At 37.9% G+C, this 24,483-nt stretch overlaps 1 protein-coding gene and 2 long non-coding RNA genes across 5 annotated transcripts in view; 1 reads left to right on the top strand and 2 right to left on the bottom strand.

The window, feature by feature from the left end:
• Nucleotides 1-24,483, bottom strand: part of LOC306990728 — a 140,764-nt gene that overhangs the window by 91,978 nt on the left and 24,303 nt on the right. For both annotated transcript variants that reach the window (XR_013795921.1, XR_013795922.1), the window contains exon 2: nucleotides 21,802-21,965. This is a non-coding gene — a long non-coding RNA (uncharacterized lncRNA). The remainder of the gene's footprint in view (nucleotides 1-21,801; nucleotides 21,966-24,483) is intronic.
• Nucleotides 547-24,279, top strand: itih3a.2 (inter-alpha-trypsin inhibitor heavy chain 3a, tandem duplicate 2). Of its 2 annotated transcripts, XM_079597931.1 has the most exons (21): nucleotides 547-644; nucleotides 7,274-7,432; nucleotides 12,588-12,754; nucleotides 12,855-12,959; nucleotides 13,072-13,234; nucleotides 13,337-13,447; nucleotides 14,940-15,068; nucleotides 15,161-15,277; nucleotides 15,363-15,531; nucleotides 15,774-15,890; nucleotides 16,490-16,671; nucleotides 16,778-16,963; nucleotides 17,040-17,179; nucleotides 17,274-17,428; nucleotides 21,241-21,267; nucleotides 21,562-21,717; nucleotides 21,842-21,955; nucleotides 22,079-22,280; nucleotides 22,400-22,572; nucleotides 23,342-23,453; nucleotides 23,533-24,279. In XM_079597931.1, exons 2-21 carry the CDS (start codon nucleotides 7,319-7,321, stop codon nucleotides 23,669-23,671), a joined length of 2,778 nt encoding a protein of 925 aa, XP_079454057.1. In that variant the 5' UTR covers nucleotides 547-644; nucleotides 7,274-7,318; the 3' UTR covers nucleotides 23,672-24,279. The 2 variants fall into 2 exon arrangements, with proteins under 2 accessions (XP_079454057.1, XP_079454058.1); XM_079597932.1 differs by lacking the exon at nucleotides 547-644 and having other exon boundaries at nucleotides 7,279-7,432; nucleotides 14,940-15,057; nucleotides 15,240-15,277.
• On the bottom strand, nucleotides 7,555-8,312 carry LOC306991097. The gene is made up of 2 exons (XR_013796035.1): nucleotides 8,062-8,312; nucleotides 7,555-7,921 (listed from the first exon to the last, which is right to left on the bottom strand). It is a non-coding gene; the product is annotated as an uncharacterized lncRNA (long non-coding RNA).

Genomic DNA, 24,483 nt, shown 5'->3' with positions numbered 1-24,483 from the left:
CATCATTGCCTGTACTGTTTCCATGGCGATGATGTCACCTCATAAATGGAGATTCTGCCAGCACACCCTCACCCAGTATGTGCCAGTGTGAACCACGGGACAGGACAGAACTCAAATCTTCATTAAAGCCCACAGACTTAATATGCATTACTGACTAAACACTGATTCAAAATGCTCTTACTGGGTTAAAAATATCAACAGCCACGAAGACCAATAGAATGTCCTAAATAAATTTAGAGACAGGGAGATTTAGAGCATAGATGAAAAAAGTATTGTGGTCACCAGCCCCCTCAATTAAGCATTTTCTAATTTAATACAAATTGTTTCATTATCATATCAGCATAACAATTTTATTGTAAAAAATTAAACTGAAAAAAAAAAACAGGTCTTAGATGTGGAAGCTTGTTTCTGCCACTTAATAAAAAAGGTAATTGCTCCTGGCCACCCCACTGGCCAGTATAAATTTTAGTAGCATCAGTTATGCATTTCATCCCTAATGCACAGGGGACGATCGCACACATGAGCCCGCCCCTCCCCCGCCCCTCCGTACATGCCGCTGTTGCGCGCTCAGACAGCAACAGCTCAGCGCGTGCCCGTTGGTCAACAATTTCAAAAGAAGTTAAGAAAGAAGACGAAGACTACCGGTAAGTAAATAAGTCAAAATATTCTTTAGTAAAAGAAGACAGGGAATTATGTGTCGTGACATGTGCTTTTTAAGTGCCAAATGGTTACCGTTACAGTATACTGTTACAGCAGCTTTTTGATGTGTCTTTGACACGTTTTGACAAGAGTTACCTAGCTAACGTCGTTAGCTGGTGCATGTATATGTGTAACAGAGTTTAAATAATGCTGTTAAATTCATGCATTAATTGGGAAAACTCGATATTGGCTGTTGCGTCACTCGCATTTGTGTGCGTGATATTGCGGGCGGAGCTACGTCACCACCAGCTGTTATCAATAAGAGCTGCGTCATAAAAACAGAGTTTAGATTGTTTTCAAGTGCAAGGTTGGACTTTATAAACTACACACAAGTTTACTTCATGTGTCTGTTAGTCCCTAGTTCTGTCAGTCGAGTCATACGTGTTATTTGCAATGATGAAATGGAGTGTGTGTAGGCCTATGTATTGTTTGTGAGCTCTGTTTATTTCATTTAAAGGGGTCATGACATGAGAAACCAAATTTGCCTTGATCTTTTGGTATATAAGAGGTCTTTGTACCATTAAAACGTCCTGCAAGTTTCATAGCTTAAGACGTCCTCCCCATTATAAACGAATCATTTATTTAATCAAGCTCTAAATACAGCTCGTTCTTGATCCATGGTAAGAAGTGACGTCACGGTACGAAGTGACGTACCAGCGTTTGCATATGACCGCCTCCAGCGCAAGACAACTACGCTTTAATCGCAAGACAACTACGCTCATTTCGTATCGTTGTCGCCCCGTGCCCCGCGCACCGCGCGCCTCACAAGTGTTCAGTCGACGGACAGCGAGTGGGTCTGTGTACAGGGAAATGACGATGCCGCAGATGTGCTGTTCCTGGCTGTGGACAAACAACATCTTTGAATACGCTGCGAAAGATCCAGTCGTCAGGGAAAAATGGATGCACTTTATTTTTTGCGGACGTCTCAGTCACGGCAGTGTTAATTTAAGCGTTCGTTCTATACATTTGAAGGATGACTGTTTTGAGAACAAATCCCAAAATGATGCTGGCTTTGCAGGAAAACTGTTGCTCAAAGATAAGTCCGTGCCGACTATTCTGGGCTCAACAACGACGACGCAAACTGTAAGTAATGTATTTAAAACTTTTTTTTAAATACGCTGAATCCGCAAACGTTCTGGCTGGGGGCGTTAATAATTGATGCATAGGCACTGACGTTAGCCAATCATAACAGTGGGCGTTAACACTGAACTCTTAAAGGGGAAACACCCCCAAAACAGACTGTTTGAATCAGAGGATGAGAAACAGGGTGGGAAAAGGTCATAAATCACTACATTTTAAAAGTTTTTTGTAAAAAAAACTATAGTAATACTATAATTGCACCTAAGGGAACATAATAATCAAATAAATGTCATGTCATGACCCCTTTAAGAAATTCATGCAACGTGATGCACTGTCCGTTAAATATCACACAATAAACCAAAGTATATCAGTAGGAATTTCCTTAAGTCTTTCTGATAGTTTTCTACAGGCCGGTTTACTACAACAGTAGAATAAAATTCTGAAATTATGGTTTATAGTTTTGGTGTGCCACCCCAAGATTTTAAGTGGCCCCATCTGGCCACCCCTATGAAACATTTCTGGAGGCGCCACTGGGTAATTGCAACTTTTAACTCACAATTCTGACTTTTTACTCAGAAATGCGTGATATAAACTCACAATTGTGTGTTATAAAGTCTGAATAGCAAGATATAAACTCGCAATTGTTATAAAGAATTGTGACATTATAAAGTTCGTCTTTTTTCCTCTGAGTTAGAATTTATAACTCACAAATGCAATTGCAATTTATATCTCACAATTCAGAGAAAAGAAGTCAGAATTGCGAGATATACTGTTAACTCGCAATTCGCCTTTGGCTAAGCCACGCCCCAAGAATGTAGATTGACCAATCACAGCGCAGCCAAGAACGAGCTCCCACAGAGGTCCGACACTTGTTCACAGCGCACCAATGACTTATATGTTTTCTACCCTAATTGTTGATACGCTAGCACACGCTGCTAATAAATACAACTTTATACTCGCGTAGTCCGTTTGCTTTGTAATAACGATTATAGAAGTGAATAGAGACCTACCCAGCTTTGCATGAACAGTGTTGCTCCTGATATTGTTAGTCCCAGCCTCCGTCTCGATTAAGATATGCGGTGGTTAATTTTTTTAACTGTGACCGTTATGCTTTTGCCTCTATTTGGATGCCTTGTTGTTGCTTGCGTTTCACCGGTATGTCTTGAATATAGCCTTCGAACGCATATTGCAGCCACTTTTGCGGACACTTTATTTGCTGCTTTATAAAAGTTTGATAAAATTCCAGCAGGAAGAGCTGCAACAGCATAAGCCATGTTGATACCAAACCAGAGCCCAGATGAAGTTGTCGGAGGTAGCAACAGTAACTAAGGGGGGCGGGGCTTAGCCAAAGGTGAATTGCGAGAAAAAAGTCAGATTTATGAGAAAAAAGTCAGAATTGCAAAAAAAATTTGTAAAAATTATAGTTTATATCCCGCAAATTCAGACTTTATAACTCACAATTGTGAGAAAAAGTCAGAATTGTGTGATAAATAGTCGCAATTAACTTTCTAATTGTTTTATTCCGTGGCAGAAATAAGCTTCTATACTTAGATCTTAAACAACTGCTGATGATTTTATTATTTAGCAATTTGAATCCACATTTAAAAAATAAAATTGATTAGTTTTGAATAGTTTATTTGTTTTTTGACATGAAAAGACCAGCCTAACCCCAGATTTTATGACCCCTTTGCAAAGTTTTTCCTAAAATATAAGAGCAGCTGAATTTTAACATATAAAAATACAATTTATTATATAAGAAAATATTAAGTGTGATTAAGTGTACAAAAAATAAAGAATTGCTTTAATGTTGTAAATTGACACTACATACAGATTGTTGTGGTCAATAGATTAATCCAACATTATTTAATATTTAGAAAACAGAATTAAATTGCAATATCAAATATCAGTAATAAATATTATAACAGTATTATATTATATAATTGTATATTATATTCAGTATAATATTACTAGTACACATCTCAACTTCAACAGTATTATATATTCTATTTATTTTTCCTTTCAGTTGTTTTGTAGTCTCTAGCAACCCCTTGTGGCCCCTGTGGGTTTTAAAACCCCTGGCCTATATGATGTTGGCTACATACAGCAAAAAAGAAAAAGAAAAAAAGAGTAGAACTAGAGGTAGATCCCATGCAGATATTTTTGACGCACAGTGACGGCACGTTTGCAGCCACCCTTGAGCTGTGTTGCTGAAGCGCTGACTTAATGTTTACATTTTGAGAAATTACATCATATCTGACTTCAGTCTTGTTAAAAAGGGAGTGGAGAGAAAAGCAAAACACACACAAACACTCACACCCTAGCAATGACCAGACATGACACACTGAAGTCCCGAAAACCATGAACAGACTCATTGACACACTTGATCACTCTCTCTATTTCTCTCAGCAGTTTGATTACTAGACATTTGGCCGCTGTTCCACACAACTTACGGCAAATTAACTCTCACTCTCTGAACATGCTGTATAAAAGCAGTTTGTAAGAGGCACTTCTGATAAATGAGAGGTTCTGTGTGAGTTATTCAAGCAAACTGAGGGTCTAAAGAGTTTCTCGTCACACCACAAAAGACATCTGTACTGAATGTACTCAAAAGCTTCTGTGTTTCAAGGATAATTTATTTTCAATATATACATTTCTTATACATTAACAGCATTTTTATTTTACATTTTCACTTAAATGCAAAGTTCATAAGTTAGGGTTAAATATTTGATAATAATAATAATTATTATTATTATTATTATTTTAATAAATGGAAAAATGAATGGGAAAAAATATGTTTTGTCTTATAGCAAACACCAACAATAGCTCTTAGACAGACAGGACACAGGCAAGATATACAGACAAGATACAGACATACAGATGGATAGGATGCAAACAGACAGATTATATTGTTACAATGGCAACTTGTATGGGGTGTGATATATTAGACAGCAAGTGAACAGTCAGTTCTTAAATGTTATGTGTGAAAGCAGGAAAAATGGGCAAGTGAAAAGATCTGAGTGACTATGACAAGGGCAAAATAGTGATGGATGCCTGGGTCAGAGCATATCCAAAATACAAGTCTTGTGGTGTGTTCCTGGTATGCATTGGTTAGTACCTACCAAAAGGGGTGCAAGGAAGCTCAACCGGTGAACCAGGGGTCAGGGACACCCAAGGCTCACTGATGCATGTGTGGAGATCACACAGAAAAGCTAGCTCAAATTGCTAAAAAACTTCATTGCTGGTGGTTCTACAGTGCAGTGCACCGGTGATCGCGAGCTTTGAGCTCTCAACTGCTGTTTTAATAACAGCAACAAATTTCTTTGTATTTGTGTGTGTTGAAGACTGGTTGAGGGCGGAAACGTGAGTGCTTCACTAGTTCAGTTCGCTGAATTCAGCGTTGCCGCGGTCATTCCCTGTATGCTTCGGCACTGGTGACGGGTCCTATTTCGAACAGAGCAACACGGGTGCGTTTGCGTCTTTTTCAAGATGCCATTCCATCCACATGGTTTTATTTATTTTATTATTATGTTCCCTTAGGTGCAATTATAGTATTACTATAGTTTTTTTTTAAACAAACTTTTAAAATGTAGTGATTTATGACCTTTTCCCACCCTGTTTCTCATCCTCTGATTCAAACAGTCTGTTTTGGGGGTGTTTCCCCTTTAAGAGTTCAGTGTTAACGCCCACTGTTATGATTGGCTAACGTCAGTGCCTATGCATCAATTATTAACGCCCCCAGCCAGAACATTTGCGGATTCAGCGCAACTGTTTAATAGCGCGTGATGCATGCGAAGCGATGGCTCTTGCAATGATAAAACCTTATTATGTTTGAGCCAGAATCAGAGGAAAATGAACCATCACCACAACAACGAAGACTGGATCAGCCCGTGTCCACATGGAACGTGAAACTATTTTGAATTATTAAAAAAATTGTAACCCGAGACACTTGAAAACGGATTATTGTTGCATAATTATCCTATAGCTTAATTTGCTAACAGTTTAACATTATTTAACTAATTCCAATGAAATGATAGGGTGTACGACGGACAAAAATGACAAAAAACAGGCCATCTTTATAGATGCAGCATTGATAAAGGCAACATTTTTAATTTTCTATCACATGTAGGCCTACTAGAAAGGCGACATATTTTCAAGATTCTCTTATACAAATGTGTTTATATTAGCCAGTAATAAAAAGTAAGTTTGCGTCGTCGTTGTTGAGCCCAGAATAGTCGGCACGGACTTATCTTTGAGCAACAATTTTCCTGGAAAGCCAGCATCATATTGGGATTTGTTCTCAAAACAGTCATCCTTAAAATGTATAGAACAAACGCTTAAATTAACTGGCAGTGACTGGGACGTCCGCAAAAAATAAAGTGCATCAATTTTTCCCTGACGTCTGGATCTTTCTGCAGCGTATTCAAAGATGTTGTTTGTCCACAGCCAGGAACAGCACATCTGCGTGGCATCGTAAATTTACTGTACACAGACCCACTCGCTGTCCGTCGACTGAACACTTGTGAGGCGCGCGGGGCGACAACGATACGAAAATGAGCGTAGTTGTCTTGCGCTTAAAGCGTAGTTGTCTTGTTCTGGAGGCGGTCATATGCAAACGCTGGTACGTCACTTCGCACCGTGACGTCACTTCTTACCATGGATCCAGAACGAGCTGTATTTAGAGCTTGATTAAATAAATGATTTGTTTATAATGGGGAGGACGTCTTAAGCTATGAAACTTGCAGGATGTTTTAATGGTACACAGACCTCTTATATACCAAAAGATCAAGGCAAATTTGGTTTCTCATGTCATGACCCCTTTAAATGATAGTAAAGACTTATATTGTTAATAGAAAATATTTCTGTTCTTTTTACTTTTTATTCATCAATGAATCCTGAAAAAAAATTTCACAGGTTCCAAAAAAATATTAAGCAGCACAACCGTTTCCAACATTGATAATAAATCAGCATATTAGAATAATTTCTGAAGGATCATGTGACACTGAAGTAATGATGCTGAAAATGCAGCTTTGATCACAGAAATACATTCAATTTAAAGTATATTAAAATAGAAAACCATTATTTTAAATCGTAATACTATTTCACAATATTACTGTTTTTTCTGTATTTTTGATCAAATAAATGCAGGCTGGATGAGCATAAGAGACTTTTTATTTTAAAAACATTAAAATAGTAATGTTTCCAAACTTTTGACCAACTGTATACTGTATATAGATAGAAAGTTAGGATACAAACAGATGTGGATGTTGGAATAAGTTGTGAACGTTATTGATTGGGTAATATTTAAATCGTGATCTAGAAAATAATTTAGTTTATTAGGTGAATTCTGCTGTTTTGGGTGGATGGAGTGAGTAGGCAGTGGAGAATGTACTAGATTATTGGGCACATTCACACACCCCTTTGGCAACTCTTACAGTGCCCGTACAACACACACAGGCACTCATTCATCTGTCTCTCTTTCTCACTCTCGTTTAAGAACATTAACAGGCAGAGTTGAAGTCAGATCAGACCAGGCTTCACCATGTCTGCAGTGAAAGTCATGCTGTGGCTGTGTTTGTGTATTTGTGTGATTCTTAATACTAAAGCTCAAGACACTACGGCCATCAGAGATCAAAACAATAATTCAGCAAAACAGGTAAGATTTTACATTATGTGCTTCAAAACTTTCATGTTTTCTCAAATCTACATAAAGAGCATACAGTAGTGCTTGAAAGTTTGTGAACCCTTGCAGAATCTGTGAAAAATGTGAATCATAAATTGTATATTGTATAAAAAAATAATATTTTTTTATTTAGTACTGTCCTGAATAAGATATTTTACATAAAATATGTTTACATCTTAGATGTTAGACAAAAAAAGGTGAATTTATAAAAATGACCCATTCTTAAGTTTATGCACCCTTGATTCTTCATATTGTGCGTCGTTACCTGGATGATTCACAACAACTTCTTTTTTTGTGATGGTTTTTCTTGTGACCCTTGTTTGTCCCGAATAGTTAAACTGACCAATGTTCTTCAGAAAAATCCTCCAGGTCCTGAAAATTCTTCAGTTTTCCAGCATCTTTTGCATATTTTAATCCTTTCCAGCAGTGACTGTATGATTTTGAGAGATCCATCTTTTCACACTGAGGACAACCGAGAGATTCATACACAACTATTAAAAAAGGTTCAAACATTCACTGATGCTCCAGAAGGAAACACGGTGCATTAAGAGACGGGGGATGAAAACTTTTTGAATTTGAAGATCGGGGTAAATTGTACTTACCGTAATTTGTCTCCCGGGAAATATGCAAGTATCTTCTGTTGCTTCCGAAGGGCAGTACTAAATAAAAAAAATTATATCTTCATCCTGTTCAAAAGTTTTCAGCCCCCTGCTCTTAATGCATCGTGTTTCCTTCCTTCTGGAGCATATCGTTTTCTTTATAGTTATCGTACTTGGTGTGAACGGGCCTTTAGGCTGTATGTCTACCAAAGCATTTTTATTCAGCTTGCTGCGGGCATTTGAGAGAGCTTTGGCAGGGCTTTGGTTGCTACGATACAGAATATTCACGGAAGTGTTGCTAGTATCTGATCTTCGCAGATAGTTTGTTTCTGAATATAAAAATGCAGATACAATGTAAAAAATACAATGTAATACAAGTATTTGCTCTGGCTGTTGTTTTGATTGTCTTGTCTTGTTTGAACAATGATTTTGTTCTATTGTTGTTCTTGTTCTTGTCGTCTGTTGCCGTTGTATAAGCAGGATGTAGCGGTTGGTTGACGTGGTATTTGCCCCGCCCCTCCTCCACTGTGATTGGACGGCTGGGTAAAAAGTGACAGTAATGAGTGCTGCATTTTACACAAAGTTGGAAAAATGCCAAACACTCAGCATAAAAAAAAGATGCTTAGCGCATCGTCATACTGCTGGCGTTTTAAAATGTGAGGCATTCCCATTGAAAATAACTGAAAAAATATCCTGGCCTTGGGAGAAAATATCAGCCTTTAGTGGAGACAACCTTAATGTGCGTTCACACCACGCACCATCAAAGTGGCCAGAAGTCATTCATTTTCAATGTGAGTGGGCAGCGAGCTCCGGTGAGGGTCGGCGCGGCACGTCTTAGGGCCATTTCACATATCGCACCTAAAAACGCATAGAAAACGCTAAGCGCCGCGTTCTCCTTTTTCCAAAGCACTAGGGCGGTTGCACTCCGGAGGCGTCTGTCGTTGCTAAGCACCCATCAGCTGCGCTCTCCGTTACAGCAAGGATAAATTATGACAAGTCATAAAGTTCAGGAAATCCCTGGACCGCAATGATGAGCTGCTCCTCCTGTCTGCTGAGGTTGCAACGTAAACAGAAAAGGTGAGGAAGCTGATTGGTTGGTTCTTGTCACGTGACCTACGGTGCGCTTGCGGCATTCTGAAAAGTTGAGATATTTTTATCTCGATGCGGCACGGACGCGTTTGTAAAAAAACGAGCGCATCGCACCGAGAGCGCATCGCACCGCGAACGCGTCGCTTCCAATATGAGCGCGCATACCGCCCGCCTACATTTTAAATAACGAACTTGAGCGCGCAAAAGACGCGATATGTGAACAGGCCCTTAGACGGTGAGAGCGGTGAGGAGAGTTGAAGTCAGGTCAACTTTATGGTAATGAGCTATGACGCGATTCGGCGGAAACCAATCGGAATGTAGAAGTCCTCCGCTTGAGAGGATTCCAGAGAACGCAGTCAAGTAACATTTTCGCGCTAGAACACTTGTTTTTCAGTGGGAATGCAAATTAGATTAGCACTTAACCATGAACACAAAATATGTCTTTTAATTGGTTTGTTTCCTTAGCAAACATGTCACTATAATTGTTAAGTTCTTTCCATCGTTTAATTTCTTACTTTCACATTTCAAAAAATATCAAGCATTCGATCTACGTCAGAGCGTCCACGAATCTTTCTACGGCGTTGTTGGCAGGGCAGCCAGAGCGAATTTTGCCGCTCTCGGTGGCGGCGGTGTGAATGCATAGTTAGTGATTATAAAGGGAGGCTCTTTTCTTGCTTTCTGTTTATTACCCACTCACAATCTGAATACAAGTTTAGTTGTTCATGCTGCTAAGTACACTGCAAAGTTTATAGATTGTCGATTGAATCATAAACTGCGATGATTGACAGTGATAACCAACAGACGAGACAAAACGGACAAGATTTTTCATTCAACAGTTTTTGCTCTGGTACCAAAACTGGTACAGAGAACCGTAAAATGTTATTGGTATTGGTACTGACTAGTGTTGTCAAAAGACCCGGTACTTCGGTACCATTTCGGTACTAAAAAAATTAAATGGTTACGGTACCAGCTTTTCTTAAGTACCGGTGGTACCGAAGTATCGGGTTAATCCGGTTATTAGTTCGATGTCCGAACGGTGCACAGTTGCGTACTCTTCATAAACACACCGAGACATGGCGACCGGCGGCGCTACTAATGCGGTGGCTCTGAAGGAGGAAAGAGACGTTCACTTCATATAGCGCGTTTTTTGCACGTGCAAATTAGTTTTCCAGGCGGCAGGCGCGCCTCTGTTCATGGTTGCAACGGCAGACGCAACGGGAAAGCACGCGCTTGTGGAAATGAGAAAGCGGTGCAAACTGCGCTCTCCATGATGACGAGGAAGTATCATCAAAGAATTATTGATTTCTAGACCTTGCATTAGCTTTACTACTAGATATATTAATTGAGATAAGAAATAAAAAGCCGCCCTGTACAGCTATGATCAGCTGTTCGGCCGAACTTTCCATGTTGTTACGGAAAGGCCGCTGGTTTTTGTCACATGACCTGTTGAGATGCTTCTATTATAAGCCGCGTGCCTACATTTGAAATAACGAATTTGCACGCGCATAAAACGCGATATGTGAACGGCCCCTAAAGTGGTATCGTGTGCGGTTATATCTAGTTTAAAAGGCCTTTTAAATATGACCGCAGTTTTGAATTAAATAAAAGGACAGTCAAGTCAAATAAAACAAGTTCTCCCGTTTAGTTGGTAACACTACAATAAGATATCATTCATTAACATTACTTAATGCCTCATCTAACATCAACACATTGAGTGAACAATATATTTTTACAACATTAATGTATGTTTGTGAATGTTATTTAATACAAACACTTGATTGTTCATGAACAGATACAACTTTTGATTTAAAAAAATTTATTAGTAGGCTACATTTTTAAATTACCATAAGGAGAATAATTGCTTCAGTGTATATACTGTAACTATTGTTAGGTCATTGTATCTAATGTTATCTAACAAATGGATATACACTTTAATATTATGCTAATTTAATCTAAATTAGCTTTGGTACCGAAATTGGTACCGAGAACCGTGGATTTTCACAGGTATCGGGACCGAATACTGAAATTTTGGTACTGTGACAACACTAGTACTGACTACTGAAAATGTTGTACCGTGACAACCCTAACTTGAAAAATAGTGCACAATTTGAATGGATTAATTTTATGACGCTTTGATGCTATTTTGGAGCCTGACAGCCCCTGGTCCTAGCCACTTAGTTTTAAACATATTACATGTGAAATTTCACACCTTGTGTTGATGTAAAACGTTGACAAATAAGAGTACAGTAGTTCACAGCAGTGCCATTTAGGGTCATTAATGTTAAACTAAATTAATTAGAGAATTAAACAATTAACAATCAGCAATCCTATTGAAAGCTCAAAATCGTGATTTACATACTCCTTTGAAAAAGTGTGAATGTTGTTTTGGAACCTGAAATAAGGGGGGCTCACTAAGATCCATTATCTATGATACATGGTCTGGTCATTGGGCTTATGGAAAATATCCCTAACTCTTTAAAAAATAAAATAAAAACATTCTAGACCCTGGGCTAAACCGGGCCAGTTCACGTCACCACAAATGTATGAAAAATGTATCCAATGCTGAAAAAAATGGCACGTGGGGTTGAATGAAAATGCAAATTGACTCTCTGACAGTAGGTGACATTTATCCACCTTATTTTTCAGAGTGGAAGTAAGCTATTAACAGTGTCATAAACAGTAAAAATATTTTACATTAAAAGACCAATGGTGTTTATAATATGGTGTACATAAATACCCAACATCAAGCAGGATAACAGGCTGTTTTTGTACAGCTAAAATAACTGGAAGCGGCTGGCACAGACACCGAAATGGCCGCCCCCACTATATACACATCAAAAAATGAGATGGTTAGAAAAGCAGGAAAACCCCTGTTTTTCGAACAGCTGTTAAGTTTGAATGTATTTTTCACACAACAAATACAAGAATACACAGAATAAGAGTTCAGCATTCCTCCTCTAATATACACTGTTGCTTAGCAAAATACTTGAGCAGCACCAAGTCGTAGTTTAATGTAACTGGAGCAGCTCTAGGTGTGTGACCAAAAGCACAAAACGTATTAGTTGACCAGCTTTATTTGCACAGTGTCAAAAAAAAAAAAAAAATCACATTGGCGGCAGTCAAATTTGCGTGTCAAGCTTTCATCTTGGAGTAAACAGACATAAACAATGACTTTTTGGTCATAGCTCACACATGCCCCTATTTCCAATTACAAGCAAAAAATAGTCGACGTGGTTTTGCAAAGTTAGTCATAAAACTGCACAGCATTGAAAGCAACAGTGTGTGTGTGTGTGTGTGTGTGTGTGTGTGTGTGTGTGTGTGTGTGTGTGTGTGTGTGTGTGTGTGTGTGTGTGTGTGTGTGTGTGTGTGTGTGTGTGTGTGTGTGTGTGTGAGTGTGTGTGTTACAACAGATTCCTTAACTTTCTCTTACTATCTTTCAGTCTCTCTCACAGATAGAAGTGCAAAGTATGCGAGTGGACTGCAAGGTCGCGTCTCGCTTTGCTCACACAGTCATGACCACCAAAGCCCTGAACACAGCCAATGCATCACAGGAAGTGTTCTTTGAGGTGGACTTACCCAAAACAGCCTTCATCACCAACTTTAGCATGTTAGTCCTCCTTTGTTTACACAAGCTATAAATATATTACACTTGCATCATGCCCAAAACCCCCTATGACCTAATGAAATTCTTTGTGTTTGGTTTTCAGAGAGATTGAGAGCAGGATATATGTCAGTGAAGTGAAGGAAAAGGAGCAGGCCAGGCAGAAGTATGAGAGCGCCGTGTCCTCTGGCCAGACCGCTGGTCTGGTTAAGTGAGTACAGGTCAACGGCAAAGCTCTGGAATGCTGACAGAGTACACATATTTGCTTTTCGGTATTTGCTAATCTCAATGATCAGATATCAGAGTTGTTTTTGCTTTTTCAGGGCTTCAGGGAGGCACATGGAGAAGTTCTCAGTCTCCGTGAATATCTCACCCCAGAGCCACGTCACATTCACTCTTACTTACGAAGAGCTGCTACAGCGCCATCTTGGCAGCTATGAGATCATGATAGGTGTCCGACCTAAACAGCTGGTTCAGAATTTTGAGGTTCATCATTAGTTTCTCTCTCAAACTCTTTTACAAAACATATTCAGTGGAAATATTTAAACATTGTAAACTGTCATATCAGTCCTGTCTTCTCATCAACAGATTGTGGTAGATATCTATGAACCTAACGGAATTGCATTTGTGGATGTCAATGGTACATTCATCACCAATGATTTGCTTCCTCTAGTGAAGAAAACCGTCGCTGATAAAAAGGTTAGAATGAAAACTCTCAAACAATCCCCCAACATTGGTGGATTGATATGTAAGGCTGTTTATATCTTAGTCAAAAAAAAAAATAGATACACAAAACAACAAAATAAAATAAAAAGGCAGTTGCAACTTTTTGTAACTACCTCTTATAATACAACCATTGTGAAATTATATATATATATATATATATATATGTCTCTTAGACAATGGCCTCTTTTCACACAGCAATCCCGGTAAATTACCGTAAAATGACCAGAATGACTTTACGGGTAAATACACAAATATGCTGTCAAGTCAAGTCGAGTCATCTTCATTTATATAGCGCTTTTAACAATTTAGATTGTTTCAAAGCTGCTTTACAGAGATAAACGTATAATTTAAGGTAACAGATTGTTTTGGCTTTATAGCGGTTCTTGAATAATGTTACTCTGCAGCTAAAGGTAGTTTTGATTGATTCACTTCCGTCGAAAGGATAATTTGTTATTAAATTAGGGGCCGCTAAGACGACAACGTTCTCTCTACACAGACTTTAAACGTGAACCTGTGATAAACACTGATGGCGCTCACGTGCGCATCAAGAATTAATTCATTAGTTATGCGTGTTTGAATATATGTGCGCATGTTTGTAATTCTCTACAAACCAAGCCTATACAAACTACTTGTCCTGCCTATAAATTTGATACAGAATGTTCACAGTGAACAGTTCTGTTCACACAAACAACAGCGTTCTGGCACCATCAGCACCAAAATGCCGGTCAATTCTGTGTTGTCAGTCAGAAGTGATCTTTAAACGCTGCGCCGGTGTCTTCATCAGCCCGCATATCTGTTTAATCCAACAGGCTAAGGGATGATCAAACAGAACACTGTTTTGCTCTTAAAAACAGGAGACGCGCTTTATAGTATCCAACTGCAGAGTCACAACGCCGATGATAGGAAAAGAAGGCTGAGTCTCGAACGAGATGTGGCGCAACGGTCAAGGATGTCCATCTAGTCCATCTAGTGACTATATCGCACATTTTTTTTATTAATTGTGCCTTTATATGTCACAATTCTGAGTATATCTCATAACTGCTACCTCTACTTAATTTCTTGTAATTGCAACTTTATCTCGAAACCAAATTACCTAATCAAATTACCTGGATCCGGTTGCAGCAGCTGGACGTACACCCAATTGTAAGACTAGTTTGGACTTAAAATGCATTTTAAGTTCTGTGCAGAATTAATACCTGTTGCACTAATTAGCTATGTATCTAGTCAAAGGTAGGTGTAAAGTGAAAATAATGGCCCCTGGAGTTTGTTTGACTAGCTCCTCCTTACACTGTGTCCTAACCAAGCGACAGTTTCTAGTAATAAGCATTTTGATCCAGTGATTACAACTACATCTCATTTCACTAATAAGGAGTCTAAAAACACCTCAGTTTCAAAAAAAAAAAATTGTAATGTCTAAACACTTCCTGCTATCCTCATAACACTGATCCTCTATACTCGTCCTCAGGCACATGTGTACTTCTCTCCTACATTGGATCAGCAGAAAAAATGCTCAGACTGTGAAGGGACTTTGATTGATGGAGATTTATTCATCAAGTATGATGTGAACCACCCACAGGATATAGGTGAAATTCAGGTACAATATCAGCAAAAAAAAAATTACAATGAATTTCTTACTAATCATGCATTATTCTGATGGTGGTGTTTTCTTGTGTTTCTCTGTTTCAGATAGTAAATGGCTACTTTGTACACTTTTTTGCTCCAGATAATTTGCCACAAATGCCTAAGAATGTGGTATTTGTGATAGACCGAAGTGGCTCCATGGAAGGAGAGAAGATGAAACAGGCAAGTCCAACAAATACTTTCCATAAATTTTCATCCACTTTCCTAGTTCACACACAAAAATAATCGTCCGATTATCTGTTGGTAGACTCGAGAAGCTCTGATGACCATATTAAGTGAACTGCATGAAGATGATTACTTTGGGCTGGTCACGTTTGATGACGTTATAGAGTCGTGGAGACCATCTCTTAGCAAAGCTACACCAGAAAATGTGACGGAAGCAAAAGAATTCGTCCAGACTATTGAAGCAAGACACAGTAAGTATGAAGCGAAACGTCATACTGTAAACCCTGCACAAGGTTGAAATCATGGCTTAGCTGTTAGTACTCTTGACAATTAGAGCCATGGTTCTCATGTAACACAGTATAACACCTCTATTTTACAGTAAATTACTGGTTTTATTGAGGGAAATCTTCACTGCAGTGCATAGCATTCCACACATTAAATGCCAAAAATCACTGCTGCTGTATTAAAACATTCTCTCATATTTTTCAATCAGTGACTGATATAAATGAAGGAATTTTGTATGCCGTGGACATGCTTACCTCAGAAAAAAGTGACTTCTTCCCAGATATGTCTATGATCATCCTACTGACTGATGGCCGACCCAGTTCTGGTGTGTATTGGCTTTGCATTGAGAATACAAGTCTTTTTTTTCTTAGGTAATAATTACTATATCTAAATTAATTAATTTGTAATAATCAAGTAATCTTAGCTCAAAAGGTGTTGTCTTTATTGGGTATTCAAAATGCTTTATAACAGGGGTTTTCAAACTGGGTACCGAGAAGTGCTATGGCTTTATAGGGGAAAATATTTGGAAAAACAGATGAGCTCACAGCTCACATTTTTAAGATTCTGTGCCAAGTTAAAATAAGTTCAACTTTCAATACATACAAAAATGCCATACATACAGAATCGGCAGCTAAATATTTTTGTATTACTGAATCGGGAGGTCTACGGCAATTCCCAGCCCTAATAAAAAGGACATTTATTTAATTTAGGAAACAATACAACATCATGTTAATTTTCTCCAGTAGTGTAAATTGGTTTTATGAAAATTTTGATTTCCTTTATATTTTAGGAAGGCTGCAACTCACAAAGTGGATTATTATATTGTAGGTCCATGACAACAAAAAGTTTGAAAACCCCTGCTTTAGAAAACACAAAACTTCAATTATATAGATTTAACAATCTGCACTGAATAATGTGTTTAAGGGCAGCAACATCTACCCATAATCCAAGAAAATGTCCATAAAGCTATTAATGGAAGCATTAGTCTCTTTTGTTTGGGCTTTGGCTATGATGTGGACTACAGTCTCCTTGATAAGTTGGCCAAGCAAAATGATGGACTCGCTCGAAGAGTCTATGAGGCCTCAGATGCTGCCCTTCAACTGCAGGTAGAACCGACAACCGTATACTCTCAATCAATATCATACCTTATATTTAATATATGCAGCCTGATCCAGATAATAGCAGGGTCTTGAATAGTTTCCTTTTCTATAGGGTTTTTATGAAGAGGTGGCTAGCCCACTTCTCTTTGAGGTGAACCTAAATTATCCTGGCAACGCTGTAACTGACTTGACACAAAGTCACTTCAGGCAATTCTTCAAAGGCTCTGAGATAGTGGTAGCCGGACGCCTACAAGAACTTGAGACTGACCAATTTCTGACTGAAGTATCTGCAAATGGGGTAAGGGAAGCACTATTAGTTTAATAAAAATCAGTTTGATTGTACTGTTCCATAAGTGCCATACATCCAATTTCAGTTGGAGGACCAGTTTGTGGTCACGAGTCTAGCAATTGCTGAAGAGTGGGACAGTGTGTTCCCTGAGCAGGAGTACATCTTTGGTGATTTTACAGAGCGACTGTGGGCATATCTGACCATCCAGCAGCTCTTGGATAAAATGTCAGCGTGAGACATATATGCGCTCAAATAATTAAACCTATTTAACCTGAGAATTACAAAAAATAATACAATGTCCAATAAAATTTGTTGACAGAGAGAAATGCTCACCGGAGGACAAGGAGAATGCCACAGCTGAAGCTCTAGACCTTTCTCTAAGGTATAACTTTGTCACACCGCTTACATCCATGGTGGTCACCAAACCACAGACCGAGGATGAAGAAACACTTGTTGCTGACAAGCTGACTGAAGGTGTTTGTAATGTTTTTAAGCCATATTCCACCCAAAAATGAAGATTCAGTCATCATTTACTTATGCTCATCGTTTCAAATCTGCATGGTCAAACGTGCTGCGTAACACGAGAATGAACCTCATTGTTTTTTGTACGTCAACCGAACATGCTTGAGCTTTCGTTAACCATAACTGATGTGTGCGTTGATTAATGTTTATATGTGAATGTAACGAGGTTCGTTGTTATGGGAAGGAGGAGGCGGGAACTGGCGAACATTCAAAGACTTAAATAAATAAACAAATACAAAAATGAAAAGTATAAGCCACACAAAACAGGAACAAAACAAAAAAACTCAGGCCTGTTCCTCTCTCGAACTTCACTAGCCGCGTTTCCATTACCCTTCAAATTGCGCAAATTGAAATTGCGAATTGAAAATACGCTCAATGGAAACACGTCAATTTCGCAAAAACTCTCATTTATCGCAAACAAGTTTTTACGCTCGCATGAGGAGGTTTTTCAGCCAATTCGAAAAAGGAATATTTCGCAAAACTGCAATGGAAACAGTTTTTGCGCATTTACAGTCACCTGACTTAGAAGACGTGGTGTGTTTGGGGTCCGTGTACGCAAATAATAATAATTATCATCATTATTATAACATTTACTAGTAAGGGTGTCACGATTTCGATTAAAAATCGAGGTATCGCACACACCGGTCGAGAAGCGCCGCGGGCGGCGCGTCTATGACAACTCGAGGTATCGTACACCGGACGCGCACTTTCATGTGGCCTGCAATATTATGTTTAAGGACATTATGGAATCATGGGATCATGTCTATGTTATGAGGCTACTGTACAACGTTGCTTAGTTTGCACTTTATCTAAGAGAGCGTCCGTTAACTGAATGTATCCTGAAAATCCGATAACATCAGCCATTTTCATTCAACCAGCTGATTTCTGTAAATGAATGTAAAACATGTATATTGCAGCAAAGTCATAACGACGATTTGAGACAAATAAATTTATATAAAATGTATTCATTTATAATAAATGTAATATAAAACTATGTGAATGGCGCTCTCTGGCGCGGCAGGATTAATTTTGAACAAGGTCCTGAGCCGTTGCTGGCGCCGCGGACAAACGGCGAATGGCGCCGCCTGTGTGTGTGTGTGTGTGTGTGTTGTTTGTGTGTGTACACTCAGAGAATAAAGTGTTAGAATTTTAAAGACGTGGCTCTGCGCGACGCATAGATTTATCTGTTAAACTGTTTGTTTGTTTGTTTTGTTGTGAACTTGAATGTCATCTTCTGTGAAGAAGACTGCAGTTACAAAAGAGAAACTAGATTGCAGGTTATTTTACTTAAGTTTCCAATTGACTGAAGATATAAGTATTGTTACATTATGTTCTTAATAAATTTGACAATGTAGTGTGGTACATTGCGAACAAAGGTCAGATATTATGCATAAAAGTTTGGTCTAAAAATGGCATAGCAACCTGTGCTTTAAAAAAAAAAGAGTAAAAACCGAGAATCGAATCGAACTGTGACCTTAGAATCGAAAATGTAATCGAATCGAGGATTTGGAGAATCGTGACACCCCTATTTACTAGGCTACATATTTAGATGACGCTTTTATCCAAAAAAGGAACAAAGCAATTCGTCAAATGTCATTCATAATACGGGTTAGACAATAATAATACAGAGCTGAGATTATCACAAATAAACAATATTTTGACGCATATCTAAGGGTATGTGTGGAGTGTGGAGCGCGCACTACATGGCACGGAGGCGCGGGCGTGAACACTTGCATTTTCCTATTAACAGTGAAACAACTTAATATAGCCTAGGCTACTCTATAATTTCTGGTCATACAGAAAATAATAATACATTATTTGTAACTACTTTTATTTGTGTAAACAATAACAAGAAAATGTTGTGCTTTTGTAAAATAAAATAAAACAATCAGGCGCGTTTTCATGATCTCCGTGAACTGGAGCGCGAGAACTGAAACAAAATATAGCCTATGTAGGCTAAAGCTTGAAATGTCCACTTTAAAACGAACAAATTCGAATCGAAAGCTAATACATTTTGTTCTGATTAAGTAATCCGTATGAAAGGTGCATTTCTCTCTAAAAGAGCATCTGCTTAACAGCGGAGATGGAGATGTTTTTAGCCGAGTTAGAAAACAATAGTTTAATAATATTAATGGCTCTTCTTATTCAGCACTGCGGGAAAATGTCAATTCCAGGTTCTAATTTGGCCTTAGAAAACCAGTAAAATCGACAAGTTTTCCATATTAATTTGTGAATATTTTACATGTTTAATAAAGGGGAAAAAAGTCATTAAACAAACATCTGAAAATTCGTCGATATTTACTTTTTTGCGCAGCAGTTGGTGTAGCCAGTTTAAATTAAAATTGTGGTGTTCAACTTTGCGTTTTAAAAAGACAACCGTTTATTTTTCGTTTTTCAATTACGGGTTTAAAAAGGAAAAAACGAATGGACACAAAAGTATAGCCTACATGGATCGTTTGGAATAGGAGACAGAGTTATTTATTAAATTCATAAAAGAAACAATAATTAGCCTAGGAATACTGGATTCTAAACTTCAAAGAAATGCCACAATCAAAACCTCAGCGCAGAAATGAGGGTGAAACACCCAGAAACTCCTTATATTTCGTTTGGAATATAAGGGTCTTTCCCTGCCATTAATGCTTGGATAACACGTACGTCTCCTTCCATTAATAATAATAATAATGTCTAATGCGGTGGCTGTGAGATTATATAAACCAACGTCCGCTGCCGTGATTTTTAGAATGACTTTATCGCGAGAGAAAAAAGGACGTTTTAGTCGCATAACATCGGTTAATGGAAACGCCGTCATTTCGCAATAGTTTTGTATCGATATTTAGATAAAAGCGCAAAACATTTGCGCAAATCTGTAATGGAAACGCGGCTACTGTCGTCGCTCCTTCTTGTGAGAGATACGAGACCGGTGCGTTGCGCAGGTGTCACTCATTATTAATCACGCCACCGGTCTAGCGCCGTTCTCTCACATCCCTCGACCTCGTCCTGCTCGCCACAGTGAATAAAACCCTAAATTAAATCTGTTCATCATATAAAGCGATTGTATCTCTTCAGAAAATGTGGACTAAACCACTCAATTCATATGGATTCGTTTTTCATTCTCTTCAAGAAATTTTTGAAGTGGCAAAGTGGCAAAGATGAGTAGCTGTCAATGGACAGTACAAAACTGACTCAGATTTCATTAAAAATATCTTCATTTGTGTTCCAAAGATTAACAAAAGTCTTACGGTTTTGGAACGGCATGAGGGTGAGTAATTAATGACAGAATTTACATTTTTGGGTGAACTAACCTTTCAGTATCTTTTGCTTTTCCACATAAAGATATTAGCCAAATGAGATTGTTAGGTGTTATAAACTTTTGACTAGTAGTGTAGTTTACAGTAGGGTAAATTTAAAACTGATGCCATAATAATTTCTTAATATCAAACTGTAACCTCCACAAACCTCACTAACTTCAACAAATCCAAAAACTAGATCTTCCATGGAACCATTTGTTGTACCAGCCTAGTACCGACTAAACCTACCTTTCTTTTAATCCACCTCAAACTCCCTGAAGTTGTGTAGATGCCAATCAGATTGACTTCTACACAATAAAGTGGTTTTAAAATTCAAGGAGAGAAGCAATACAGAAATTATGAGTTCTCTAGGCTGCCTTGAATATTAGTATTACAACACTGATGGCCCACAAAAAATGTGACCGTTGGAAGCTACAATTATGTGACACATTAACACTATATTCTTTTGATCCACAGAGCAGCGAGAGGACACAACAGAACCTGGTAAGAGGAATTAACCTTAGATTTAACCATCATTGTGAACATTATGGGGCTGTTTACACCTGGCCACTTCATGCGTTTTCTCAGATCGGATAGCTATCTGATTTATCAAAACGATTTCATTTACACCTGGTCACATAAATTTGTTTTTGCAAAATGGATTTAAATTCCACAAAATTGTAAACAGGCCCTAAGTGGTGTCTTATCTTGTCATGTCTTACTATACAATGGATTTGGCAAAAACTTTTGAATGAAGACTTTTGTCTCTATCTCCATCGCACAATTCTACCCTTGAAGATATAGGTGCACTTTATGGTCCACCTCAGTTGATTGGCAATGGACACAAAAAGCTCAGACTATCCGCCAAAAGACCCCAAGGTCTACTCCTCGCCGGAAGAGCCCAAGGTCTACTCTCTGCCAAAAACCACCAAAATCTACTCCCTTCATATCTTGGTGAGAAGTTATGTAATTTTTGTGGTGTGAATTTGAATACATTTTGAAGAGAACTACTTTAGTAAAGAAAAAAAAAAATCTTACCTGATACTTATGTTTGTCTCTTGGTCTTTGTGTTTGGCAGTCGATGGAGATCCACACTTCGTCATTGAGCTGCCAGATCAGAATGATGCTCTGTGCTTCAACATTGATGACAAACCTGGAACCATCTTCAACTTGGTTAGCGACCCACTTACAGGTGATTCATTCTGTCAAAAAAAAACCCAGAAACATCTGTTTTGATGTGGGCATTTGGAACTAGGTTTATTTTCCATCTTCTCTTTCTACTCATATCCGTGTTAAAAAATATATATATATTCAGGCATTATAGTGAACGGCCAGATCATTGGAGATAAGAAGGTCATCCCAGGGAGCAAGATGCACACTTATTTTGGGCACTTTGGGATTGCTCATGAGAAGTTTGGTATCAAATTGATGGTGAGCACAAAGGAGATCTCATTTTCTGAAGAGGGAAAACAGACAAAATTGTCCTGGACTAACAACAGGACTATAAAAGGACTGAAGTAAGTGACAAAAAAATTACATTAAACTGTGCTGAGGCCGTGATTTAATTTTTTTATTAACTATTATTCTTTAATGAGAATCAAATTGAGATCAATTCTCTGTCTTATGCTTTCTCTAGCATGGATCTGCATGTGATCAAAGATCGCAGTTTAACAGTGACCCTGAGAAACTCAGTCAAGTTTCTTATTATCCTGCACAAAATATGGCAGAATCACCCGTATCATCAAGACTACCTAGGGTTCTACACCTTGGACAGTCACCATCTTTCACACAATGTTCACGGCCTGCTTGGTAAAATTAGATGTTATTAAATATTAGCAGAAAAACGTATAGCAGCTTTACTTTAACATAAGGGACCCTATGTTTTTTGTTTTAGTTTTTTTTAGTGATGAAACTAGTGATGTCTTAAAATTAAACTATGGATTTTTGGTCAAGTCAAGTTTGTTCTTTATTAGTTTCACTAAACATTTTGTATTTTTTATTGCGGTCTATCTAAAAAAAAAATCCCAAATGACATCCTATACACAATGCACTTACTAAGCATTACTCTATCGTTTAGTGTATGAAATTTGTCAGGTTATTTTATCATCTGGCATTGGAGGGGGGGTTTTTGGAGGGGGGGTTAATAATTATGCGCATTATCTATGTAATTTAAGTGCACATTTTCAATACCGACTATATATATTAACGCCGATAACTGATAAATGGCTGATATTAAAATTCTATACTATGTTGTCTAAATAAATTTGGGCAACATAACATTATAAGGTACAGTATGATGAACTGTAAAATGGATATTCATGTTGAGATATGCTATAGTTTATACTGAACACATTAAATGATTAACATTTTTAAAGATTAACCTTGAGCATTAGATGACATCACAGATCATCTAAATGTAAAAGTAGGGGAAATGCTCATGATGGACCGAGTCAGAGTCAGTTTTGAGTGTATAAGAACACAGTTACTAAAATACTGCTCTTACTTGCAACCTCACTAGACTTTCACTCCACTATTCTTAACGTAAACAATAGCTTTTTGGTCTCTATTTTTACTGCAGGTCAGTTCTACCAGGGTGTTAACTTTGAGGTCAGTGACTTGTTTCTAGGAAAAGACTCTGATAAACAAGATGCCATTATGTTTGTGAAAGGAAACACGCTCACGGTTACCAGGTAAATGAAACTGAATGTAAATATGCAATGTTGAATTCACACTTGAAGATTTTCATGCAGATTTTCATTGAATCTCCAGGGGCTGGCAGAGAGATTTCAGAAAGGACGTAAAGAATGGAGACAATGTACCCTGCTGGTTCATTCACAATAATGGCACCGGACTCCTCGATGGAGTTCACACAGATTACATAGTTTCTGGTCTCTTTAAGACAATCTAGACAATATCTGTTGCTCAACCGACCTTTGCACTACGGACAACGTACATGTTAGCTTTCATGTAGTCTTAAGTACATGATGTGATGGTTTTTATTTGGATATAATGCCATACTTGACAAAGCTGCATTACAAAGCTGTTTATGATAGTCATTTTTATATATATACTTTATTGGAATTCAATGGCTATGAAATAAAACGCCCATCTAAACATTCCTTGTGTTTCCATCTTTTGTTTCAATATTGATTGATTCAACAAAGTTTAAGATGAAATCACTTAGTAACTCATTGAGAGAAGAAAGTGGCGTGAGCAAGAACAACAACAAGCAGGGTGTGAATTAAGGGTCAGAGAACGGGTCTGTTTGTTTTCTTTCTCTGGCTCATTCACTGGTGACTGAAATGTCATTACATTATTCCTAAAATATTTATTTATACTGGACATACCTCACATAACAAGTGGGTCTTTTGCTTTTCTTCATTTTAATTAAAAACGCTTTTATGTATTGATTTTTTCTTTCTACCGACCCATGATCATTCTGAAAGAAAGTGTGCAGGGTTTGTTATAGTAACTTTCATGTGCATCTGACTAATAGATAAACAACACTCTTATTTTACTGTTGTTGTTAATATTGTGGTTATTTTAGTAAACAGTTTGCTTCGTATATATTTAGTTCAACAGCATTCATTTAAAGAAAGTAAACTTTATCACTCAACTGAACACAGTAGATGCATTTTATTTTATGCACAGTACTTGCTCTGTCCAAGCAATAAATGAGCGTCCTTGAATGAACGCATTTACTTCAACTGCTTAGGTAAT

This window comes from Phoxinus phoxinus, assembly GCF_949152265.1.
Source record: "Phoxinus phoxinus genome assembly, chromosome: 22".
Classification (NCBI taxonomy): domain Eukaryota; kingdom Metazoa; phylum Chordata; class Actinopteri; order Cypriniformes; family Leuciscidae; genus Phoxinus; species Phoxinus phoxinus.
The sequence above is the reverse complement of the archived record's forward strand: the minus strand, read 5'-3'. Positions and strand labels throughout refer to the sequence as shown.